The 22,224-nt window shown below is 45.8% G+C and overlaps 3 protein-coding genes across 3 annotated transcripts in view; all 3 read left to right on the top strand.

Annotated features, from left to right (window-relative positions):
• Nucleotides 1-22,224, top strand: part of LOC309564465 (uncharacterized protein) — a gene marked incomplete at both ends in the record, with an annotated part of 1,172,539 nt that overhangs the window by 600,652 nt on the left and 549,663 nt on the right.
• The window catches only part of LOC309562957 (uncharacterized protein), a gene marked incomplete at its 5' end in the record, with an annotated part of 162,605 nt that overhangs the window by 99,950 nt on the left and 40,431 nt on the right, over nt 1-22,224 (top strand). The window lies entirely within an intron of this gene.
• On the top strand, nt 1,362-10,682 carry LOC309564093 (uncharacterized protein; the record flags this gene model as incomplete). Its single annotated transcript, XM_082268721.1, has 3 exons — nt 1,362-1,489; nt 1,560-1,689; nt 9,708-10,682. The coding sequence occupies 3 exons, from the start codon at nt 1,362-1,364 to the stop codon at nt 10,680-10,682; spliced, it is 1,233 nt and encodes a 410-aa protein (XP_082124847.1).

Here is a 22,224-nt window from a genome sequence, read left to right as displayed (position 1 = left end):
CACTATTTCTGTCTTGTAGCCACTAGATGGAGCTCCATAGAGTGGCTGCATGGCACTATTTCTGTCTTATAGCCACTAGATGGAGCTTCATCGAGTGGCCGCATGGCACTATTTATGTCTTGTAGCCACTAGATGGAGCTCCATTGAGTGGCCGCATGGCACTATTTCTGTCTTATAGCCACTAGATGGAGCTCCATCGAGTGGCCGTATGGCACTATTTCTGACTTATAGCCACTAGATGGAGCTCCATCGAGTGGCCGCATGGCACGATTTCTGTCTTATAGCCACTGGATGGAGCTCCATCGAGTGGCCGCATGGCACTATTTCTGTCTTGTAGCCACTAGATGGAGCTCCATCGAGTGGCCGCATGGCACTATTTCTGTCTTATAGCCAGTAGATGAAGCTGATGATCATAGGAAATCACCGTAATAATTAAATGGTTCACTCCTAGGTAAATGCTTCTCACATTGGTCCAACAAGTTTTGTTGTAATAGACCCCGTAGATTCCTTCATCAGACATGGTTTCCTATAAATATTTGTGTTGTGAGTACGGGACACATCGAAGAACATCGGATAATTAAATGATTTAGTTAGAACAGAAAATAACAGTATTTGGCCTTTAGATGGCGCTAAGTATCATTAGAATTATTCTGTCCCCACATTTCAGACAAGTCATTTTCCTGACCAGTTGGATGTCTATCTTTACTGTTTCTGGATTTTATGACTGCAATCTTGTAAAATTATAATAAAAATGTATTAAATGGAGAAGAAAAAAACATTTGTGTGTGTCGGTGCAATGACTACAAAATTTCGAAATCCTAGAATTGCTCGTAGGAGATGCTTCAAAAGGCTTTACAGATCATTAATGATAATAACACACAAGGAGAAGTGTTCCATCTACTCTTTCAGAACTCAGAACAGGCTTTCTCTGGGTCTTCTACTGATCTTAATTAGTGAGGAAACTCTCTCCTGTATCGTTCTCTTCTTGGCATATCCTAGAATGAAGCCGTATTGTTCTTTCAGTGTCATCATCCCGTGTTCTGTCCATTTTTACACTGACATCAACAGCTCCTCCACCATCCCGCTGTATTTGTGGCCTCACCATGGTTCCAATGATGGAGATCCAGAGATTGACCGGAACACACAAGGAGAAGTGTTCCATATGCTCTTTCAGACAGCAGAACAGGCTTTCTCCGGGTCTTCTGATCTTAGTTAGGAAAGTCTCTCCCGTACCGTTCTCTTCTTGATATATCGTAGAATGAAGCCGTATTGTTCTTTCAGTGTCCTCATCCCGTGTTCTGTCCATTTCCACACTGACACCAACAGCTCCTCCACCATCCCGCTGTATTTGTGGCTTCACCATGGTTCCAATGATGGACATCCAGAGATTGACCGAAACACACAAGGAGAACACACAAGGAGAAATGTTCCATCTGCTCTTTCAGACAACAGAACAGGCTTTCTCCGGGTCTTCTACTGATCTTAATTAGTTAGGAAAGTCTCTCCCGTATCCTTCTCTTCTTGACATATCGTAGAATTAAGCCTTATTTTTCTTTCAGTGTCATCACCCCGTGTCCTGTTCATTTCCACATTGACACCAACAGCTCCTCCACCATCCCGCTGTATTTGTTGTCTCACCATGGTTCCAATGATGGAGATCCAGAGATTGAACAGAGTCTTCTTCTCCCTGTCACCAGACCACCTCTTTCTCTACTATTGGGGTGCTGGGCCTTGCTATGACTACTCAGGACTCCCAACCTCTTCTATAGGATTGTGAAGATTTCTATGATATTTTCTAAGAAGCTGAAGAAAATATCCATGACGTAGATGAGGGTTACATATAGTATGAGCAGCATCACCCTTCACTCTGTAACCAAGACCTAGTCTGGCAAGGCACACAATGATACCAATTAGTCTCTGACCAATCTCACGCATTGGATGTACGTTCTCCTTTTCAATTTTTCCAGAGTTCCAATATCTCCCCTGTGTTCTGCAGACAGATATACGTTTCCTGATGTCATATGTTGTACAGATCCCTCATGTTCCCTGATACGAGCTCATACATTGGACTTGTTTAACTTTCCAACCTGGAGGGAATGGACTTGGCAAAGGTACCCATACATGTTGAGGACATATGGCCTGCTATAGTTCAGGTAGTGGGGGGGAATGCTTATCCTCCCTTTACCTTGCAAGCCAGGCTGTGTGGTCAGATGAGGGTCTGGTATGAATTTTGGGGGCACACCATTACTTTTTTTTTTATACACCTTCCCTGCTCCCTTTTGATAACATTCACCTGTCCGCCAAAAATGCCAAGTTGACAGCTGAATGGGCGAGACCAGGATTTGTTACTGGTTGTTAGGATGCTGGAAGCTCTCAGATATAACACCTGTAGTAATACCACTAAAAATAGTATCACTTCCCACTACATCTGAAGGTTCATCTTGGACAAACACTCCACTAATATTGGATCTTCCCCAAACCTCCGAACAGCCAAGATTCAGTTCAAACCCTGAGATCAGTCCTAGTAGTCACTGTAGTGGTCCCTTACTTTGGTGACCAATGGGAGAAGGTCTTTCTTATAACAGTGGCCCGTGTAATGGTCCCTTAAATTGGTGACCACTGCGAGAAGGACCCCCTTATGTCAGTGCAGTGGTCCCTTACATTGGTGACCAATAGGAGAAGGACCCCTTATAACAGTGCCTAGTGTAGTTGTCTCATCAATTGGTGACCAATGGGAAAAGGATCCTCTTATATCAGTGGTTAGTGTAGTGGTCCCTTACATTGGTGACCAATGGGAGAAGGATCCTCTTATATCAGTGGTCAGTGTAGTGGTCCCTTATATTGGTGACCAATGGGAGAAGGACCCCCTTATATCAGTGGTCAGTGTAGTGGTCCTTTGCATTGGTGACCAATGGGAGAAGGACCCCCTTATATCAGTGGTCAGTGTAGTGGTCCTTTGCATTGGTGACCAATATGAGAAGAACCCCTTATGTAAGTGGTCAATGTAGTGGTCCTTTACATTGGTGACCAGTGGGAGATGGACCCTCTTACTGTATATCAGTGGTCAGTGTAGTGTTCATTACATTGGTGACCAGTGGTAGATGGACCTTCCTATATAAGTGGTCAGTGTAGTGTCCATTACATTGGTGACCAATGGGAGATAGCCCCCCCTTAAGTCAGTGTAGTGGTCCCTAACATTGGTGACCAATGGGAGAAGGACCCCCTTATATCAATGGTCAGCGTAGTGGTCCTTTACATTGGTGACTAATGGGAAAAGGATCCCCTTGTGTCAGTGGGAGAAGATCATTCTTACATCATCATCAGTGGAAAGACTGCCCCCCTTACAGATCATTGATGTCAGTTGTTACTGAGAGACATAAATTGTTCATTGCTCATGGAACCCCTAGAACCCTTTGGAGGAACCCTGGCTGAGAAAGGCTGGACTAGGCAGTAATATATTTCTCTCCCATCATCTGGAGATGCCCCATCTATAAGAATATACAGTACGTGTAAGCAGGTTGAAATTCTGGCTAGTGAGGCAGCTGCTGCCCCAGTGGGGACGGAAGGAATTATTGTGGTTGGTGGGCTTTCTGCTGGGCTCTATTTATTGTGCAAGTGTACACGGTGTGCGGCCATCTCTAGAGTTGGAGGTCCACCTTAAGGTATCCCTGAAAGCGGCCTCTCTCCCCGCCCTTTTTTTCTTTTTTTCCCCAGGGCATTGATGAGCATGGCACAGTAGACTTACCCCATGTGTAAGGCGAGGGACCCTGTTGAAAGTGCCCAGAAGAACCCACCCTGTGGTAGGCCTCTCATGTGACCCACACTTGGCACCCAACGAAGAGAGGAACATGGAGAGAGTGTCACCCGTGTGCCCTACATACAGTACATACACACATCACAAGGCCGGGCTCACACTGCGGAGTTTATTTACTAAAGGCTAATAGACTGTGCACTTTGCAAGTAAAGTTGCTTCAGATCTTAGTAAATGAGGGAACGCTCTGCTAATTTCCATCATCCAATCATGTCTAAGCAAAAATGCTGTTTTTTTTTTTACATTCTCCTTGAATGTGATTGGATATTCTTTGCAAACTCAAGCTTTACTAATCTGCATTTGCAAAGTGCACAGTATATTTGACCTAAATTAACCCCTATTAGACGTGTCCCGGGGCTGCAGTTCTTCTGTACTCCAGAAGGTGGGGGGTCTCATCTTTACTCAGACAGGAAGTCTCTATGGAAGACAGGAAGTGATGTCAGGTACATACAGGAAGTTCCGGGTGAAAGGTGAGTCGGGAGGAAGTAGAGAGGAGACATCGCTGGAAGTGGCAGCAGAGGAGGTAATAAGATCTTATTATCTATTTACGCCCAGTAACCCCCCCCCCCCCCCCCCGTCATGTCCGTCCTCTTCCTCCATAGTCACTGTGATGTCTTTTATCTCCAGCAGATGATGATACACTCATATATAGTGTGGAAACCTAGATTAACCCCTTCAGGGGCATATAATTTCCCCACTTACGGGCCGGAACATTCTCCTTGTTTTGGAGATGTGTCACCTTTCCCACCAATCACCTTCTCACCTCATCTGTCTATACTAACGGATTATAAGATGTTACGTGATAGGGTTTTTTTTATCGGAGGATTTATAATCTTGAACTCCTTGTCCACAACCGTATGAGTTGCTACCTCACTGACAACAACCTTCTCGATCCCCTACAGTCCGGCTTCCGTCCACAACATTCCGCTGAAACTGTCCTAATAAATCTCACCAACGACCTGCTAACTGCTAAAACCAATGGCCAGTACTCCATACTCGTACTCTTAGACCTTTCTGCTGCCTTCGACACGGCTGACCACCCGCTCCTCCTCAACAAACTCCTCTCCCTTGGCCTCCGTGACTCTAGCCTTTTCTGGTTCTCCTTATACCTATCTCAGCTTACTTTCAGTGCCACCTACAACACCGCCTCTTCCGCTACTTCCTCTTTCTGTTGTGGTACCTCAAGGCTCTATCCTTGGGCCCCTCCTATTCTCTCTCTATACCTCTTCTCTGGGCCAATAGATAACCTCCCCTGGCTTCCAATACCACCTCTATGCTAATGACACCCATATATATCACCACTGTTTAACTCCTCACGTATCACAAACTACTGAGCGACATATCAGTATGGATGTCACACCACTTCCACCATCTCAATCTTTCTAAAACCGAGCTTGTAATATTTCCTCCTCCCTGACCCCCCTCCCCATGACTTTACCGTTAAGATCAACCGCACAACCATTGGTACCTCCACATATGCCAGGGTGCTAGGACTCTTACCTTCCCTCCAGCCCCCACATCCAATCACTGGCTAAACCTTACCTCCTCAACGTCTGCAACGCTTCCAGAATTTGCCGCTTCCTGACTAACGACACCACAAAACAACGTATTCACTCCTTGGTTATTTCCCACCTCAACTACTGCAATTCCTTCCTCATTGGCCGACCTTCACACAGGCTCCTCCCCCTTCAGTCTATTATGAATGCTTCTGCTAGAATAATACACCTTACTAACTAATCAATGACTGCTGCCCCTCTCTGCCAATCCCTTTACTGGCTTCCATTCAGTGTCCTCCACCCCTCTCTTCCAATCCCTCCACTGGCTTCCACTATCCCAAAGTATAGTACCCTATACATATCCCTCACCTACTGCAACTCCCTCCTCATTGGTCGACCTTTACACAGGCCCCTCCCCCTTCCGTCTATTTTGAATGCTCCTTCTAGAATAATACACCTTACTAACCGATCCGTGACTGCTGCCCCTCTCTGCCAATCCCTTCACTGGTCTCCATTTAGTGTCCCCCCCCCCTCTGCCAATCCCTCCACTGGTCATCCATTCAGTGTCCTCCACCCCTCTCTGCCAAACCCTCCACTGATCTCCATTCAGTGTCCTCCACCCTCTCTGCCAATCCCTCCAATGGTCTCCATTCAGTGTCCTCCACCCCTCTCTGCCAATCCCTCCACTGGCTTCCACTACCCCATCGTATAAAAATCAAAATACTAACCAAACATACCCAACCTTTCTCCCCACCCAAATCATCCTCTCTGCTCCTCCCAAGACCTCCTGCTCTCCAGTTCCTGTGTTGCCTCCTCCACCACTTGCCTCCAAGACTTCTCCAGAGCCTTTCCTCTGGAACTCCCTGCCCCAGTATTTCCAGTCAGTTCCTACCCTGTCCGCCTTTAGACAATCCTTGAAAACTGATTTATTCAGGGAAGGCTACTTCACCTCCACCTAAGAACTGTACTTGAATCACCTCCATCAGATCACCCCCTGCAGCTATTACCCCCTTCCCCTCCCTTTAGATTGTAAGCTCCATGAGATGGGCCCTCCTAATTCTTCTGTATTGAACTGTATTGTAATTGTAATGTTCCCCCTTTATATTGTAAAGTGCTATATAAACTCTTGGCACTATATAAACCCTGTATAATAATAAAAATATAATAATTACTTTTGTGTTTTATAAGCTTTATGTAGATATATTGAGGGATAATAACTGTTCCTGATGTCTGTGAAGGTTCAACCCAAGGGATGTGTCTGGATGGTGACTGTATCATTGTGTGTGTCAGGTTCCTATAAGGTGTCAGAATGTCACTGTCTATTTCTCCATGGAGGAGTGGGAGTATTTAGAAGGACACAAGGATCTCTACAAGGACGTCATGATGGAGAATCAGCCGCCCCTCACATCACCGGGTAAGAGGAGACTTTATTGTAAAGGAGAGAGCAGTACGGAGGCTCCACCTAGATCCCCCATCATCTGATAAACACATAGAAACAATGCATTCAGTCAGTGTGTGTGTTTCCTACAGATGGATCCAGTAATGGGAACCCACCAGAGAGATGTCCCCGTCCTCTGTATTCCCGGGATTCCACACAGGAAGGTCACACCATCCCCCACCATCATCAGGTAGATGAGGAACAATCACTGATAGTATCATTAGGATCTGTACATTATCTGCATTGTTACCATTGATGTAATTTTTATTATATATTCAGAGTGGAAACCTGAGAGTTAAGATTAAAGAAGAAATAAAAGAGGAGGATGATGAGGATGGGGTGATGGAGGAGTCAGAATTTCCTAAAGGGCACAAAGATCTGTACCAGGACACCATGGTGGAGTCTTCCAGCTACAGAATCCCACCAGAGAGATGTCCCTGTCCTCTGTATTCCCGGGATTCCACACAGGAAGGTCACACCATCCCTCACCATCATCAGGTAGATGATTGTCAATTATTGGTAGTTTTAATCTATACACAAGAATGTTTGTTACAACTAATATTTTATTATATATTCAGAGTGGAAACCTCGGGGATTATAATATTGTTGTTAAAGAAGAGATAAAAGAGGAGGATGATGAGGATGGGGTGATGGAGGAAGTACACAAAGATCTGTACCAGGACACCATGGGGAAGTCATCCAGCTACAGAAACCCACCAGAGAGATGTCCCCGTCCTCTGTATTCCCGGGATTCCACACAGGAAGGTCACACCATCCCTCATTGTTACAAGGTTGGTGGGACAGAACTTCTAGAACATGGACTTGTGGAAGCAATGTGTGGATTTTTTTAGCGTGATGTTACAATATTAAAGCTTATATTTTGCAGATGATATTTTCTCTCATTTTCTTGATTTAGAGTGGAGATCCAATCGATATAGAATTTGAGGTTAAAGCAGAAGAAGAAGAGAAGTATGTGAGGGATGATCAGCAGTCTATGGAGGAGGATGGAATAACGGGGACATTTATAGAGGAGGACACTCCTACAGAGATCAGCACAGGTGGGTCGTTAACACTAAATCCATTCCTCCACCCATACTGCTCACTGATTGGTCCAGAGTAGGGCGGGGACTGGGTAATATCAGCCTGTAATCCCCTGGTCACTTTCCTGAGCTGTGGTCCCCGTCCTGTATTCCTGTATTTCTCTCGGATAATCTTCCTTCTCTGTGCTGCAGACACAATTTATGTCTCTAGACTGGATTTATGAAGATTCTGGGGTTCAGCTGACAGTAAAATGTTGATTTTTACCATATGTGTTGCTCAGCCTAGACACCTGGGGTATGTACCTTGGGTCTTCTGCCCCCATGCCCGGGTCTAACAAGATCTCTGACAGAACATTTCTCCCGGGGTTACTTGCTCTGTTATTTGCTGGCTGTGCCGGGTGGAGGGATATGTCTGTATAGTCTCACACCCAAGTCACTGAGTGCAGTCTCAGGAGATGGGAGGCAGCGGTGTGGGACCTCTGCAACTTGTCTCCAGTAAACATTTCATCCGCCACTGATTACTGAACACCTAAGGGAAGGTGCCCCCCTAAAAGTGATTCACGGTTTATTGGGAAGTATAGGACCTAAGACCCTATCATTTTTAAGAACATCCCAATGTTTTGCAAAGATTTGTTTGATGAACTTATGATGGACCGAATACTCTGCGAAAAGAGACCATTTAGCAAAGTTTGAAGAATTAGTAATCGGTTGTGATGTAGCTAATAATTGGGCCCTGTCTCTTTGGGCCACCTCAGCAATAGTAGCATCAAGATCACTAGTATCATATCCTTTAGATATAAATCTATTTTTTAGGGTAGTGGATTGTCTGACAAAATCCTTATCCAATGTGCAATTCCTCCTAAGTAGGATAAACTGACTCTTAGGTATACCTTTAAGCCACGGCCTATGATGGCAACTATCTGTTGGCAAGTAGGAATTGCGATCTGTGGTCTTGAAATATGTACTCGTGACCAAACGATCATTGTCCTTAGTGATTTCAAGATCCAAAAAATGAATATTGGTCTCACTGAACTCGTATGAAAGTTGTATGCCCCGATCATTAGAGTTCAAAAATGTCATAAATGAACTCAACGATTCAGGGTCACCTTTCCATAGGAGGAGGATGTCGTCTATGTAACAAACCCAAAGGGCCAACTCAGGCCTCTGTGTGGGATAGACGACATCCTCCTCCCATTTGGCCATAAAGAGGTTGGCTAGGTGAGGGGCAAATTTAGCCCCCATAGCCACACCTTTTTGCTGCAAATAATATTGGCCATTGAACCAAAAATAATTTCGCCCTGTAGCTAACAATACCAACTCAAGAATTAATTCTTGTTGAGAGAAAGTACCAGTGTCGCAAAGGTTGCACTTCTCTCTCCCCTCTCTTTTGTTACACCCATTTCCTACCAGCTGGACATTTTATATCTGATGATTTGATTGGAGGACAGACTTTTACATGTTGATAATAATGTGATAACATTCTCCAACTTTGGAACCTTAAACAGAAAGTGATAATGAGGGAGGAGTCAACCCAATGATGGTGGTCTTCAGGATCAGTCCAGTCTTCATCTTGGTTGGTTAGAAGAACCAATCTGCTGATGTCTAGTAATAATCTTTGTATTTCTATTTTAGTAGATGGACGGGAGATGAGGAAAACCTCAGAGGATTGTCTCACTTTGTCTCCAGACTGTAAAGTAGAAGATGAGGACATCACACAGTATAGTCCAGGAGAAAACCCGGCTACCTCAAATGTCCATCCGGCACCACACAGTGTATATGGACCATCGTATTCCTCTTATCCTGAGGAACCTCAGACTGTGAGGGACAGTGCCGAACCATTGTATTCCTCTTATCCTGAGGAACCTCCGACTGTGAGGGACGGTGCCGAACAATCGTATTCCTCTTATCCTGAGGAACCTCAGACTGTGAGGGACAGTGCCGAACCATCGTATTCCTCTTATCCTGAGGAACCTCCGACTGTGAGGGACGGTGCCGGACCATCGTATTCCTCCTATCCTGAGGAACCTCCGACTGTGAGGGACGGTGCCGGACCATCGTATTCCTCTTATCCTGAGCAACCTCAGACTGTGAGGGACGGTGCCGTCCTTCCAGCAAATAAGATGTTTTCCTGTACTGAGTGCGGGAAATGTTTTACAAAGAAGTGCTCTCTTTCCATACATCAGAGGTGTCACACGGGTGAGAAGCCGTTTTCCTGTTCTGAGTGCGGTAAATGTTTTTCAGATAAGTCCAATCTTCACACTCATCAGCGACTGCACACGGGGGAGAAGCCGTATTCCTGTTCTACGTGCGGGAAATGTTTTATAAAAAAAGCAGAGCTTGTCACACATCAATGGACTCACACTGGGGAAAAGCCTTATTCTTGTTCTGAGTGCGGGAAAAGTTTTACAAAGAAATCCATTCTCAGCAGACACCAAAGGTCTCACACGGGTGAGAAGCCGTTTTCCTGTCCTGAGTGTGGCAAATGTTTTTCAGTGAAGGCCGATCTTTTCACACATCTGAGGTCTCACACGGGGGAGAAGCCACATTTCTGTCTTGAGTGTGGGAAATGTTTTTCACTAAAGTCCACTCTTCACACACATCAGAGACTGCACACTGGGGAGAAGCCGTATTCTTGTCCTGAGTGTGGGAAATGTTTTTCAGAGAAGTCCAGTCTTTACAAACATCAGAGGTGTCACACGGGGGAGAAGCCTTATTCCTGTCATGAGTGCGGGAAAAGTTTTTCAGCTAAGTCCAGTCTTTACTTACATGAGAGATCTCACACAGGGGAGAAGCCGTTTTCCTGTCTTGAATGTGGGAAATGTTTTTCAGTGAAGTCCAGTCTTTACAAACATCAGAGATTGCACATGAGGGAGAAGCCGTATTCCTGTCCTGAGTGAGGGAATTGTTCCTCACTGAAGTCCTGTCTTCTGTACATCAGGGGTCCCACACAACCCTGGAGGTGTATTAGTGCCTTTAATGTGTGGGAAATGTCTTCTATATGAATGTTGGTGGACATGTGGGAAAGAAGCACACCCTGATAAACACCTCAGATATACTCCATGGCTGATCTTCATCATGTAAAAAACACTTCATAAGGAGATCAGAGATCACCAAAGACATGGATGAAGTGTTGTCCCGTGTTGGCCATTGATAGCAGGAGAAAAATAAAAATAAAGTCCTTACCTTTCATTGGCTGAGTACATTTTGTGCAGGAAGATTTTACAAACACTTACATATCTGGTTGTTAAAAATAATCATTAGACATACTGCATGTGGCACACATTCGCCCAATGGTTCTGAATTTTGGCAGTATTATAACTAACAGGGTGATTTCCTATAATTTTCAGCTCCATCTAGTGGCCATAATGTGGTATTTAACAATTTTTCCTGATTGAGTTATTTCAGGAAAAAAAAAAAAAAAAAACATTATGGCCACTAGATGGAGCTGATGTTCATAGGAAATCACTGTGTTAAATTATGGTCAAAGTTTGTCACCGCTGTTCAAACTTGGTCCAGAAATCTTCTATGTATGGCACCCTTAGTTTCCTCTGTCAGGCACGGCTTCATGCTAATACCTGAGATCAGACTCATCTACTTATGAGTACAGCACACTTTAAAGGACATAAGTTAATGAAACCAATGATATTAAACCAAGAATTGATTTCAAACAGAAAACACTGAATATGGCCATTAGATGGTGCTAGGGATCATAGGTGTTAGCATCATCTAGTGGCCAAATGTGGTATATTCCTTTCTAAATCAATGGAAAACATTCAACCAGCAAGAAATCCGAATAACATTCACCTTCAATCGTATTTGCAGAGAAGGAATGTACATTCACTTGCATCCGTTGAATCGCTGTGCACATTTTTTATGAATAGACCCCTAAATGTCAGGAGACGTTTATATAAAGATGGGAATTATGTAGAACGACGTCGTCATTGCTGACGAAACGCGTTGGGTGGGACTGGGACGTCATCGCGCTTCGGGACGCAGTGGCCATCTTTGCGGTTGGTAACACCAGATTTGTACACGTGCTTATAAAACTCTGCTTCATGTGAGTGCATATCATCTGTTACTAATAAAATGTATATGTTTCAAACGTACTACCCTAAGAGCATTTCCTTTGTTTCTGGGGCCTTGTTTGGGTGCTTATCCCTGGATGCTTGAGTATATGGAGATATTACCATTGCACAGGGCCGTAGATAATTTTTTTTTTCTGGCGGGGGGGGGGGGGGGGGGGTTCAGCCTTGAGTACCCAGAGAACAATAATTGTCCACGCCTGCCACGCTGTGACAAATTGCGGTGTGTAAATATATATATATAGTATATACAGCACCCCCAGCAGGCATATTTGTTAGTGAAGCAAATAGTAAACATGGCTTCAATGTAAGCCGGGCCCTGCCTGTCAGCCTCGTGGATGAGACAGGTGGTCTTCCCAGTGACAGTTCGACTCCTGCTGCTGATAGGCTACACAAGCCTAGCTGCTTTGAAATTGACCAATACTCTGGGGGTGGGTTTGGACCCCCCCCCCTTATCTACGCCCTTGCCATTGCAACAAGGATCGGTCTAAGTAAGGAGACTGGCTGAGTCCACTGTGGGATGTTTTATGCTCTATTACAATCAGCTGGAGGGTAAGAGACAGTGTGGTTGGTGTCTGCTGGTGGTGGTGGTGGTAAATGTCCTTAAAGGTTCCAGGACAATACGCTTGTAGAGCACATCTGTTTGAAGTAACTAATTATGCCTTATCGTAACCCTTAGAACAAGTCTGATGTAATGCCAAATATAACTATGCCGTATTTTAATTAGCTCACATGCAAGTACGTGACTCGAAGCACATAATGGTAAACTGCTATTCTTGTATCAAATCTATGTATAATCTCCTGGAAAGGGACTTTCCCTTTTACTTTCTCTATAAAACGTTCTTCACTGTCTGAATAGAGCCGAGCATTCTGTGACGTCGTACCTTCCATCTCTGTGTCTCATTGAGTGCTCCTAGATATCTGAAGGAACTTTGATGCCTAGGGCAATGCGAGTCTGAATTATTGCCAACAGGAACTCATCTGAGAGGCAGTATTTGCTTGTTGCTCAAGGAGCCCCTAGTAACCTCTGGAGGAGCCCCATGGTTACGTGGAACACTTGTTGAGAGACCCTGATGTATAAGCTCAATGAATAGTCCTCCTAGCAATGTTATTACCAGGCTGCAGCTAGGGGGAGCTCGAATGTGACCACAGCAGAGTGATCCCATCTACCTCACATTAACCCTTTTCACTGTCAGAGCTGTTTTTTGCATTATTTTTGCACACATGTTGAAATGCTCGTTCGGACCTGAAGATTCAGTATGTTCTTAAAGCAGATGCCCTTGAGAATATAATAGTGGTGATTGTTAAGGTGTTCTTCGTACATAAATTCCGGGTTTATTTTCTCTTTTTAAAAATGAATACTAATAATATGTCCATGTGTTCACCTCCTTTGTTTGTATGTTTTTTTGGGCTGAAATGTCCTGGTTGCTGCTGCTCCTCTCTCACTCCAGCAGCGCAACCATGAGTATAAATTTAAATCATTAATAACAAATCGAATCGTGAGTCCAATGTGCATCAGTGCCAAAAAACAGTCCAAACTGGTAGCTATCTGCTCAACCCCTATGAAAACTCCACGTGACAGTTCAAAATATCACTCAGTGACCACCACCTATAGGCAGAAAGCCTGCTCACCTCCCAGTTATGACCCCATAACAGAGTCACAATCACCTGGTACCATGTCTTTTTAGGATGATGTTGGAACACACCTGTAGAGAACGTACTTGAACTACGTCATCCACTTCTAAGAACTCCATCATCCATACATAACCATAAAAACAAAATGGAAAACCATAGTGCTCTCTTCTAAAATCATTTATTTAAAACTAAACACAGGAAATAAAAACTCATGTAAAAAAGTGAATATCAGCATATTATCAGCTCACCATGATGATTGATGTTTTTGTTCAGTCATTTAGTCACGTCCGACTCTTCAGTCCAGTCTTCTTCAGTGATCTGGATATTCAAAGCAGCCCATCGGGGCTGTGCAGTCGCAAACCTTGGGTTAGAATCAGCCATTGTTGTTTAGTCGTTTAGCCATGTCCGACTCTTCGTGACCTCATCAACTATAGCTGGCCAGGCTTTTCTGTCCTGAATTGCCTCCCGGAGCTTGCTTAACTTTATGTTCATTGTTTCCATGATGCTATCTATCCATCTTGTTTTCTGTCGTCCTCTTCTCCTTTTTCTTTCCATGTTTCCCAGCATCAGAGTCCTCTCTTCGCATTAGGTGGCCAAAGTATTCGAGTTTAAGCTTCAGGATCTATCCTTCCAGTGAATATTCAGGGTTGATTTCCTTCAGGATTGTCTGGTTTGATCTTCTTGCTGTCCAAGGGACTTTCAAGAGTCTTTACCAACACCATAGTTCAAAAGCATCAATTCTTCAGCGTTCAGCCTTCCCTATGGTCCAACTTTCACAGCCATAGGTTACTACTGGGAATACAAAAGCTTTGACTATTCGGAAGTTTGTCGGTAGGGGGATGTCTCTGCTTTTTATAATGTTGTCTAGGTATGCCAGTGCTTTCCTCCCATGAAGCATGCGTCTCTTAATCTCTTGGCTATTGTCACCGTCTGCCATGCACCACGAGAGCAGGGATAAACTAAGCAACTGCCAAAAAAACGAGAGAAGTTAGGGAAGGACCAACAGGGTCAAAATAGCGATGTGTCAATAGGGTCAAAAGCAGTCATGGTAATATGATATGACATAGTGGGGTTCCATCTACTGCAACATATTTATGTAAATATGAGGGTCAGAGGCATGTAAGGAGGCTGACTGCATGCATGATGATTCAGCAGGGATGAGGGGAAGATCATCTATGTTCCTCCAGGGAAGGCAGATGAGAGGGGAATAAACAGTTCAGCAGAGGCAAGCATGCAAATATAGTCAATGAGCTTGTAGCAAAGTTTCAAGCCACTGCAAGGCCTCCTCAGAAGAAGTAAAGTAAGGGGTAGACTCACCATCCACCACAATTAGGCGGGACGAGAACAGCATGCTGTGTTTCAGGCCCCAGGTACGAATTTGGGCTTTGACATGATCAAATGTTCTGCGGAGTCGCTGTGTTTCCACCGAGTAATCCGGAAATATCATCAGCTTGGCGTTCTCATGGCGCAGCACTTCCATTTTTCTTGCCTCCCGCAGTACAAGGTCTCAGTCTCTTAAGTTCAGCAGGCAGAATATGAAGGCGTGCGGTGGTGCGCCCTGAGGGCCTCTCATGGGTGGCATCCTGTGGTCTCTCAACCGCGAATTGAGGAGAAAATGGCACCTGAGGGAGGAGCATACGCAGAAGGTGCTCCATGAAGGCTGCAGGGTCTTGGTCCTCAGCACCCTCAGGTAAGCCTACTACTCGTAGGTTGTTCCTGCAGTTCCTATTTTCACTGTCCTCAGCTCGCGACTCCAGGGCTTTCACTTTTATCCGCAATGTGTGTATCGAGGCCTGCTGCTCCCATACCAAATCCTCTGTCGCTAACTCATCGTTCCGTTTCTTTTAGTCGGTCTCTGAACGTATCCATATCTCATGTGATGAACCCGATGTCCGTTTGCATAAGATCGATTCTAGCCGTCAGCGTAGTATGGCACCCCGATATAGCTTTTATGAGGGCTTCAAATTGGTCCGAGCTCATTGGCGGCGAATCTGCCTGATCCGTCTGAGACGCCATGCTGTGACGGCCAGCCGCGTGCTGTCCCTTAGCCGACGGAGATGTTTTGGGGGCCAAATTCTGTTTTCGTCTAGGGCGGAACTCCCTTTTTTCATGCCCAGAGATCAGCGGGTAAGTAAACCGGGGTTAAGGAGTAGTGGATCCCACTAAAAACTGATAAAAAGGCCAGACAAATGTGGAGCTCCGATAACACACGTCCATCGGTTGTTAAGGATGCGGCGACCGGCTATTCTTGACACAGAATTTGAATTGGTCGATCAGCAGCAGCCATAGGAGGAGAGGAGGGCTCTGCCTGTTCAGGGCATTCCAGCGGTGGTGAAGCTGTGCCAGCCTGGGCACGGCTCTCCTCTTTTTGGGTTGTGATGTCTCCGGGAGGTGGGCTCAGGGCAGATTAGCCCCCTCTACAGCGCCGTCGGGGGGTTATCGATGGGTCCTAGGAGACAGGATGGAAGGAGGGAGCCGCGGAACGCACAGCGGAATTTGTAGTAAGGCAGTGGTTCTTAACTCCGGTCCTCAGGACCCACTAACAGGCCAGGTTTGCAAGATAACTGAAATTCATCACAGGTGATATAATTTGCTACTCTAGTCTGCATCTCCCAAAGGTAATACTTAAAATCTGGCCTGTTAGTGGGTCCTGAGGACTGGAGTTGAGAACCACTGGTGTAAGGTGTAGGGACAGTCCGGTCTTAATAATGTGTCTGGGTTTCAGACTGTCCGGGTGAAGCCCAGAAAAGTGGCAACCCTAGAGCAGTTCCACCTCAAAGAACAAGCCTGCCTGCTGTCACATCCACCATGTAGGGGATTGCTGGGATCTGCAGTCTGTCATGGGGTCACCAGCTGCTGGATACTGCCATTATGGACTCTTACCTGTGCAGGTATGCTGGGGCAGCCACAAGCTTGAGTTAGGGATTGGGGTCGTTAGGGAAAGACTGTTACTCTTGTTATTGTTTTTCATGAAAGCTTTTGAAACTTTGTCATTGCCTTGTCTAAAGTTTTGAAAGGAGTGTTTGTGAGTAGCTGGCACATTGTACATAGTCATCTACAGCTGGGGTCAGTAAAGCACACTGGGGTATGAAGATGGCTAACACGGTGCAGAGTAAAGCACGTGGTTGCCAAGGGTAATAAAAAGCAGCCTGTAACCCTAAATGGTGGGACACCCTCTTGTAACAAAGGAGTTGTTTTCGGCATTATCTCCTCTGGCTGTCCATCTCCCATAGCAACAGGAGATCAGCGCTCAGAGGTTCCCAGCATGGACACTAGGTACGGAAGAGGAAGAGATTACAGAGTACACATGGAGTCAGCGATAGATGCTCTCTGGGACTCCATTCCATTGCTGGGAGTAGCAGGGATACGCCAGACAGGTGGAGTGGGTATAGGCTCAACGTGTCCCTCCTAAATGCGGCTGTGATAGGGAAGGTGTACATTGACTCTAGAACAAGAGCGCAAACTGGAGGGCAGTTTAGTGTTCATGTGTACACGGTGTATGGCCATCTCTTGGAGTTGGAGGTCTGCCTTCAGATCAAGGCATCCCTGAAAGCGGCCTCACCCTTGTCTTGGGGCACCTATGAGCAAACTTACCCCGTGTGTAAGGTGAGTGACCCTGTTCAAGGTGCCTAGCGAAACCCAGAAGAACCCACCCTCGGGGCAGGCCTCCCATGTGACCCACACTTGGCGCCCAACGAGGAGAGGAACATGGAGAGAGTGTCACCTGCGTACCCTACGTACAGTACATACACACAGCACAAGGCCGGGTTCACACCGTGCACTTTGTAAGTGCAATTGCTCCAGAGCTTAGTAAATGAGGGGAAGCTCTGCTGATTGCCATCATCCAATCATGCGTAAGCAAAAATACAGTTTGTTTTCCTTGAATATGATTGGGTACTCTTTGCAAAGTCAAGTGTCACCTCATTTACTAATCTGCACTTGCACGGTGCACAGTCTATTTGGTTTTAAGCTCAGTTCATACTGCTGCAACCTAAAACTTTGCCAGGTGACTTCGGTGCAATTTTGCACGACTTTGAAGCAACTTCAGGGAATGCTTGGGTAATCTTGCTGTAATGTCGGATCCAAATCACATCAATTAAGATGAGGATCCGACTTGAAGGCAACTTCCAATAAAGCCTACGGACACAAGTTTAATAGAAGTCACCTTGAAGTAGTACAGGAACCTTATCTAAAGTCAGAGCGACTTCAGTAGTGCTAATTAAGGGACGGCTCTTATTGTCTAACATGGGATTTCACAGGTCACACAACATCAGGTTTCACAAAAAGGATCCACGTCACGGCAGTGTGAACCGAGCCTAAGTAAATCAACACCTATGAGACGTTTCTCGGGGCTGCAGATCCTCTGAGCTCCACATGGCGATGATCTCACTTCTACCCAGACAGGAAGTCTCTATGGAAGAAAGGAAGTGATGTCAGGTATAAATAGGAAGTTCTGGGTGAGAGGTGAGGCGGGAGGAAGTAAAGAGACGTTGCTGGAAGTTCCAGCAGAGTAAGTAATAAGATCTTATTTTCAATTTATTAATATTATATAGGAGTTATATATTATTATACAAGAGTTATATATTATTATACAGGAGTTATATATTATTATACAGGATTTATATAGTGCAGACAGATTGCTCAGCGCTGTACAACACGAGGGCAGACAATAAAGTTACAATACAATATAATACAGGAAGAATCAGATGGCCCTGCTCCTGAGAGCTTACACTCTAGAAGGGAGGCTCAAAGGATACAAAAGTTAAGAGCTATAAGGGATACGCTGATGGGTAAAATAAAAGTACAGTTGTTAGGCGGGTGGGGGATAGTCTTCTCCGAAGAGGAGATTTTTTAGGGATCGCCTAAAAGCAGAGTAGGGGATTATCTGACAGATTGGGGACGGGAGCTCCATTGGATAGGAGAGGCTTGGGAGAAGTCCTGGAGGCAAACATGGGAGGAGGTGACGAGAGAGCAGGAGGTGTTGGGCAGAATGAACAGTAAACTAGGTTGGTATTGTGAGACTAGGTTAGTGATGTAATTGGGGGCCGAGTTGTGGATGACTTTGTAAGTTGAATTTGTTGTATTTTGAATTTAATTTGTTGGGTGAGAGGAAACCAGTGGAAAGATTGGCAGAGATGGGTGGAGGACACTGAATATAAACCAGTGGAGGGATTGGTAGAGAGGGGGGGACACTGAATGGAAGCCAGTGGAGGGATTGGCAGAGAGGGGTGGAGAACACTGAATGGAAGCCAGTGGAGGGATTGGCAGAGAGGGGTGAAGGACACTGAATGGAAACCAGTGGAGGGATTGGCAGAGAGGGGTGGAGGACACTGAATGGAGGCCAGTGGAGGGATTGGCAGAGAGGGGTGGAGGACAGTGAATGGAGGCCAGTGGAGGGATTGGCAGAGAGGGGTGGAGAACACTGAATGGAAGCCAGTGGAGGGATTGGCAGAGAGGGGTGAAGGACACTGAATGGAAACCAGTGGAGGGATTGGCAGAGAGGGGTGGAGGACACTGAATGCAGGCCAGTGGAGGGATTGGCAGAGAGGGGTGGAGGACACTGAATGGAGGCCAGCGGAGGGATTGGCAGAAAGGGGTGGAAGACACTGAATGGAGGCCAGTGGAGGGATTGGCAGAGAGGGGTGGAGGACACTGAATGGAGGGATTGGCAGAGAGGGGTAGAGAACACTGAATGGAAGCCAGTGGAGGGACTGGCAGAGAGGGGTGAAGGACACAGAATGGGGGCAAGTGGAGGGATTGGCAGAAGGGGGATGGGGGGAGGATAGTGAATGGAGGCCAGTCGAGGAATTGGCAGAGAGGGGTGGAGGACACTGAATAGTGGCCAGTGGAGGGATTGGCAGAGAGGGGTGGAGGACACTGAATGGAGGCCAGTGGAGGGAATGGCAGAGAAGGGTGTCAGACATCGAGCGGTTTGTAAAGTGGATGAGGCTGGCAGCAGCATTCATGATGGACTGAAGGGGGGATAGTCTATGTAAAGGAAAGCCAATGAGGAGAGACTTGGCGTAGTCGAGGCGAGAGATGACCAGGATGGTTGTGCTATCGATCTTGATAGCAAGGTCAGGGGAAGGGTCACGTGGGGGAGGAAATATTGTGAGCTCGGTTGTGGATAGATTGAGTTTGAGGAAGTGGCATGACATGTAGGCTATGTGTTAGTGAATTAGTGATATGTGAGGACACTGATAGATAGATTTTGGGTGGAGATGGTAAGGGGAGTCATGGGAGGTTACCAGCTGACCGGCAGGGTATAGATTGAGAAAAGGAGAGGTCCAAGAACAGAACCTTGGGGGATCCTGACAGAGAATGTAAGTGGCACTGAAGGTGTGGCTGGATAAGTCGGAAGAGAACCAGTGAAGAGTACAGTCAGGGAGACCAAAGGCGTGGTGATTTTTAAGGATGAGGGGATGGGCAAACTGTATCATAGGCAGCAGAGAGGTCCAGTAGTAGGAGTACAGAATAGTATCCACTGGAATTTTGGCTGTTAGTAGATCGTTTGTTATTTTTAGGAGGGCAGCTTCTGTGGATGTTGAGGGAGAAATCTAGTGAAGGGGATCCAGAAGGTCGTTCTCAGTCAGATGGTCGCTCAGTCGGTTGTAGACCAGATTTTCAAGGAGTTTGAATAATAAGGCGAGCAAGGAGATGGGCATAGGTTTTAAGGATTGGTGGGGTCCATTGAGGGCATTTTAAGGGTGGGGTGACTAGTGCATGTTTTAGAGAGTTGGGGAAGATGCCAGAAGAGAGGCAGTGATTGAAGATGTGAGTTAGAGTGTGTAGAATAGAGCCAGAGGGTGACCGTAGTATTTGCGATGGAGCAGGGTCCAGAGGGCAGATGGTTATGTGGATGTTGAAATGACGTGATAAGGGGTTCGCTGACAAATCAAAAAAGCTTCTACCTGTGTATGGTTAAGTGCGCTAAATATCTGCAATGAGTGTGTCACAATGCAAAATAAATCAAATACAAATGTAAATGATATAATGAAGTGCACTAACAAATCAACCAAAAAGTTCAATAATGCAACAAGTGTATCAAAATGGACTGTGGGTCATAACAACATAAATTTTAGTCCAGAGTGAATAGGGTGAATGCATAAAAGTCCAATGTGAATCTTCACCAAGTGTTTATGAGACACCTAAATCAAAAGAGATGTGTCCAATGTAGAGTGGATGAAAGGATCCCACCACCAGCTAGAGTTCCTCCTTACCAAAATTAATAAGGGGGAACGCAGAAATGACTCTGATCTTGGATAGATGGAGATACCTTCTAGAAAATCACCCGGTGGTATGGTACAAATGGCTTCTTACCAGACAGTATATGAATCAAGGTTAAATTCAGTGGGAGACGCTGATCCAATGGATGAGTGGCCAATGGTACTGTCCCGCTCCTGGTGTCTTTTCAACACCATACCGCTGGTTATTCCCTCCTAACTGTAAGTGCAACTCTTATTTAAATAAACTTATTTGCAATAATGCACCATGGTTTATTTCTTGCCCCATATGCTCATCTGGGGGAAGAGTTATAGCACCCACTGACACCAGGAGCGGGACAGTACCATTGGCCACTCATCCATTGGATCAGCGTCTCCCACTGGATTTATCCTGCGCTTGATTCATATACTGTCTGGTAAGAAGCCATTTGTACCATACCACCGGGTGATGTTCTAGAAGGTATCTCCATCTATCCAAGATCAGAGTCATTTCTTCGTTCCCCCTTATTAATTTTGGTAAGGAGGAACTCTAGCTGGTGGTGGGATCCTTTCATCCACTCTACATTGGACACATCTCTTTTGATTTAGGTGTCTCATAAACACTTGGTGAAGATTCACATTGGAATTTTATGCATTCACCCTATTCACTCTGGACTGAAATTTATGTTGTTATGACCCACAGTCCATTTTGATACACTTGTTGCATTATTGAACTTTTTGGTTGGTATGTGGACGTTAGCAAGAAGCTTAGCAATCTCCTCTATAGTGGTGGAGTTGAATGAGGAAAGTAATGATTGTACCTGTGGGCATGGAGTGTTAAGTGGAGAACGTATCTGCACAGCGGAGATCTCATAACAAATTGTAACAATCTTATGTTTGAAGTGATTGGTGATCTCCTGGGTAGTGAGTGAGTTATAGTGGAGGGCTAAGTAGAAAGTTGAAGGTAGAGAAGATTTGACGAGGACGGGATAATAAGTTGTGAATGAGAGTGATAAAAGAGGTCTGCCTGGCAGGGCTGGACTGGCCTACTGGAATAGTGGAAAATTTCCTGATAGGCTGCCTGCTCTGGGGCCGCTTTGCGGGGCTGATCCTGGGCAGGTGCACCGCTCCCAGGCGCCGCAAGCTGAGGCAGAAGGGGGTCACCCAAGGCCGGCCCTACCATGGGTCCCGCTGGGTCCATTGAGCTGCCTTGGAGGGGAAGGGGGATCGAGCGCCGCTAGATTACACTGAGCGGGGATCTCCCGCTTACCCGGCGGCCGCTGTCAGATGCATTTCCACCTCCTGGACCAGCTTCTTTGATAGACAGAACACTGGTCCAATGCCAAGACTTGTGATGTCTATCATAGTAAGGCTGTGCTGATGGGCACTGGTGAGGCTGCATTCATGGGTACTGGTGAGGCTGAGCTGATGGGCACTGATTAGGCTGCATTGATAGGCACTGGTAAGACTGCACTGATGGGCACTGGTGAGGCTGCACTGATGGGCACTGGTGAGGCTGC

The sequence above is a fragment of the Pelophylax lessonae genome (assembly GCF_965119305.1).
Source record: "Pelophylax lessonae genome assembly, chromosome: 9".
Taxonomy (NCBI): Eukaryota; Metazoa; Chordata; class Amphibia; order Anura; family Ranidae; genus Pelophylax; species Pelophylax lessonae.
Note: the sequence above shows the minus strand (reverse complement) of the source record. Positions and strands in the feature narration are given on the sequence as shown.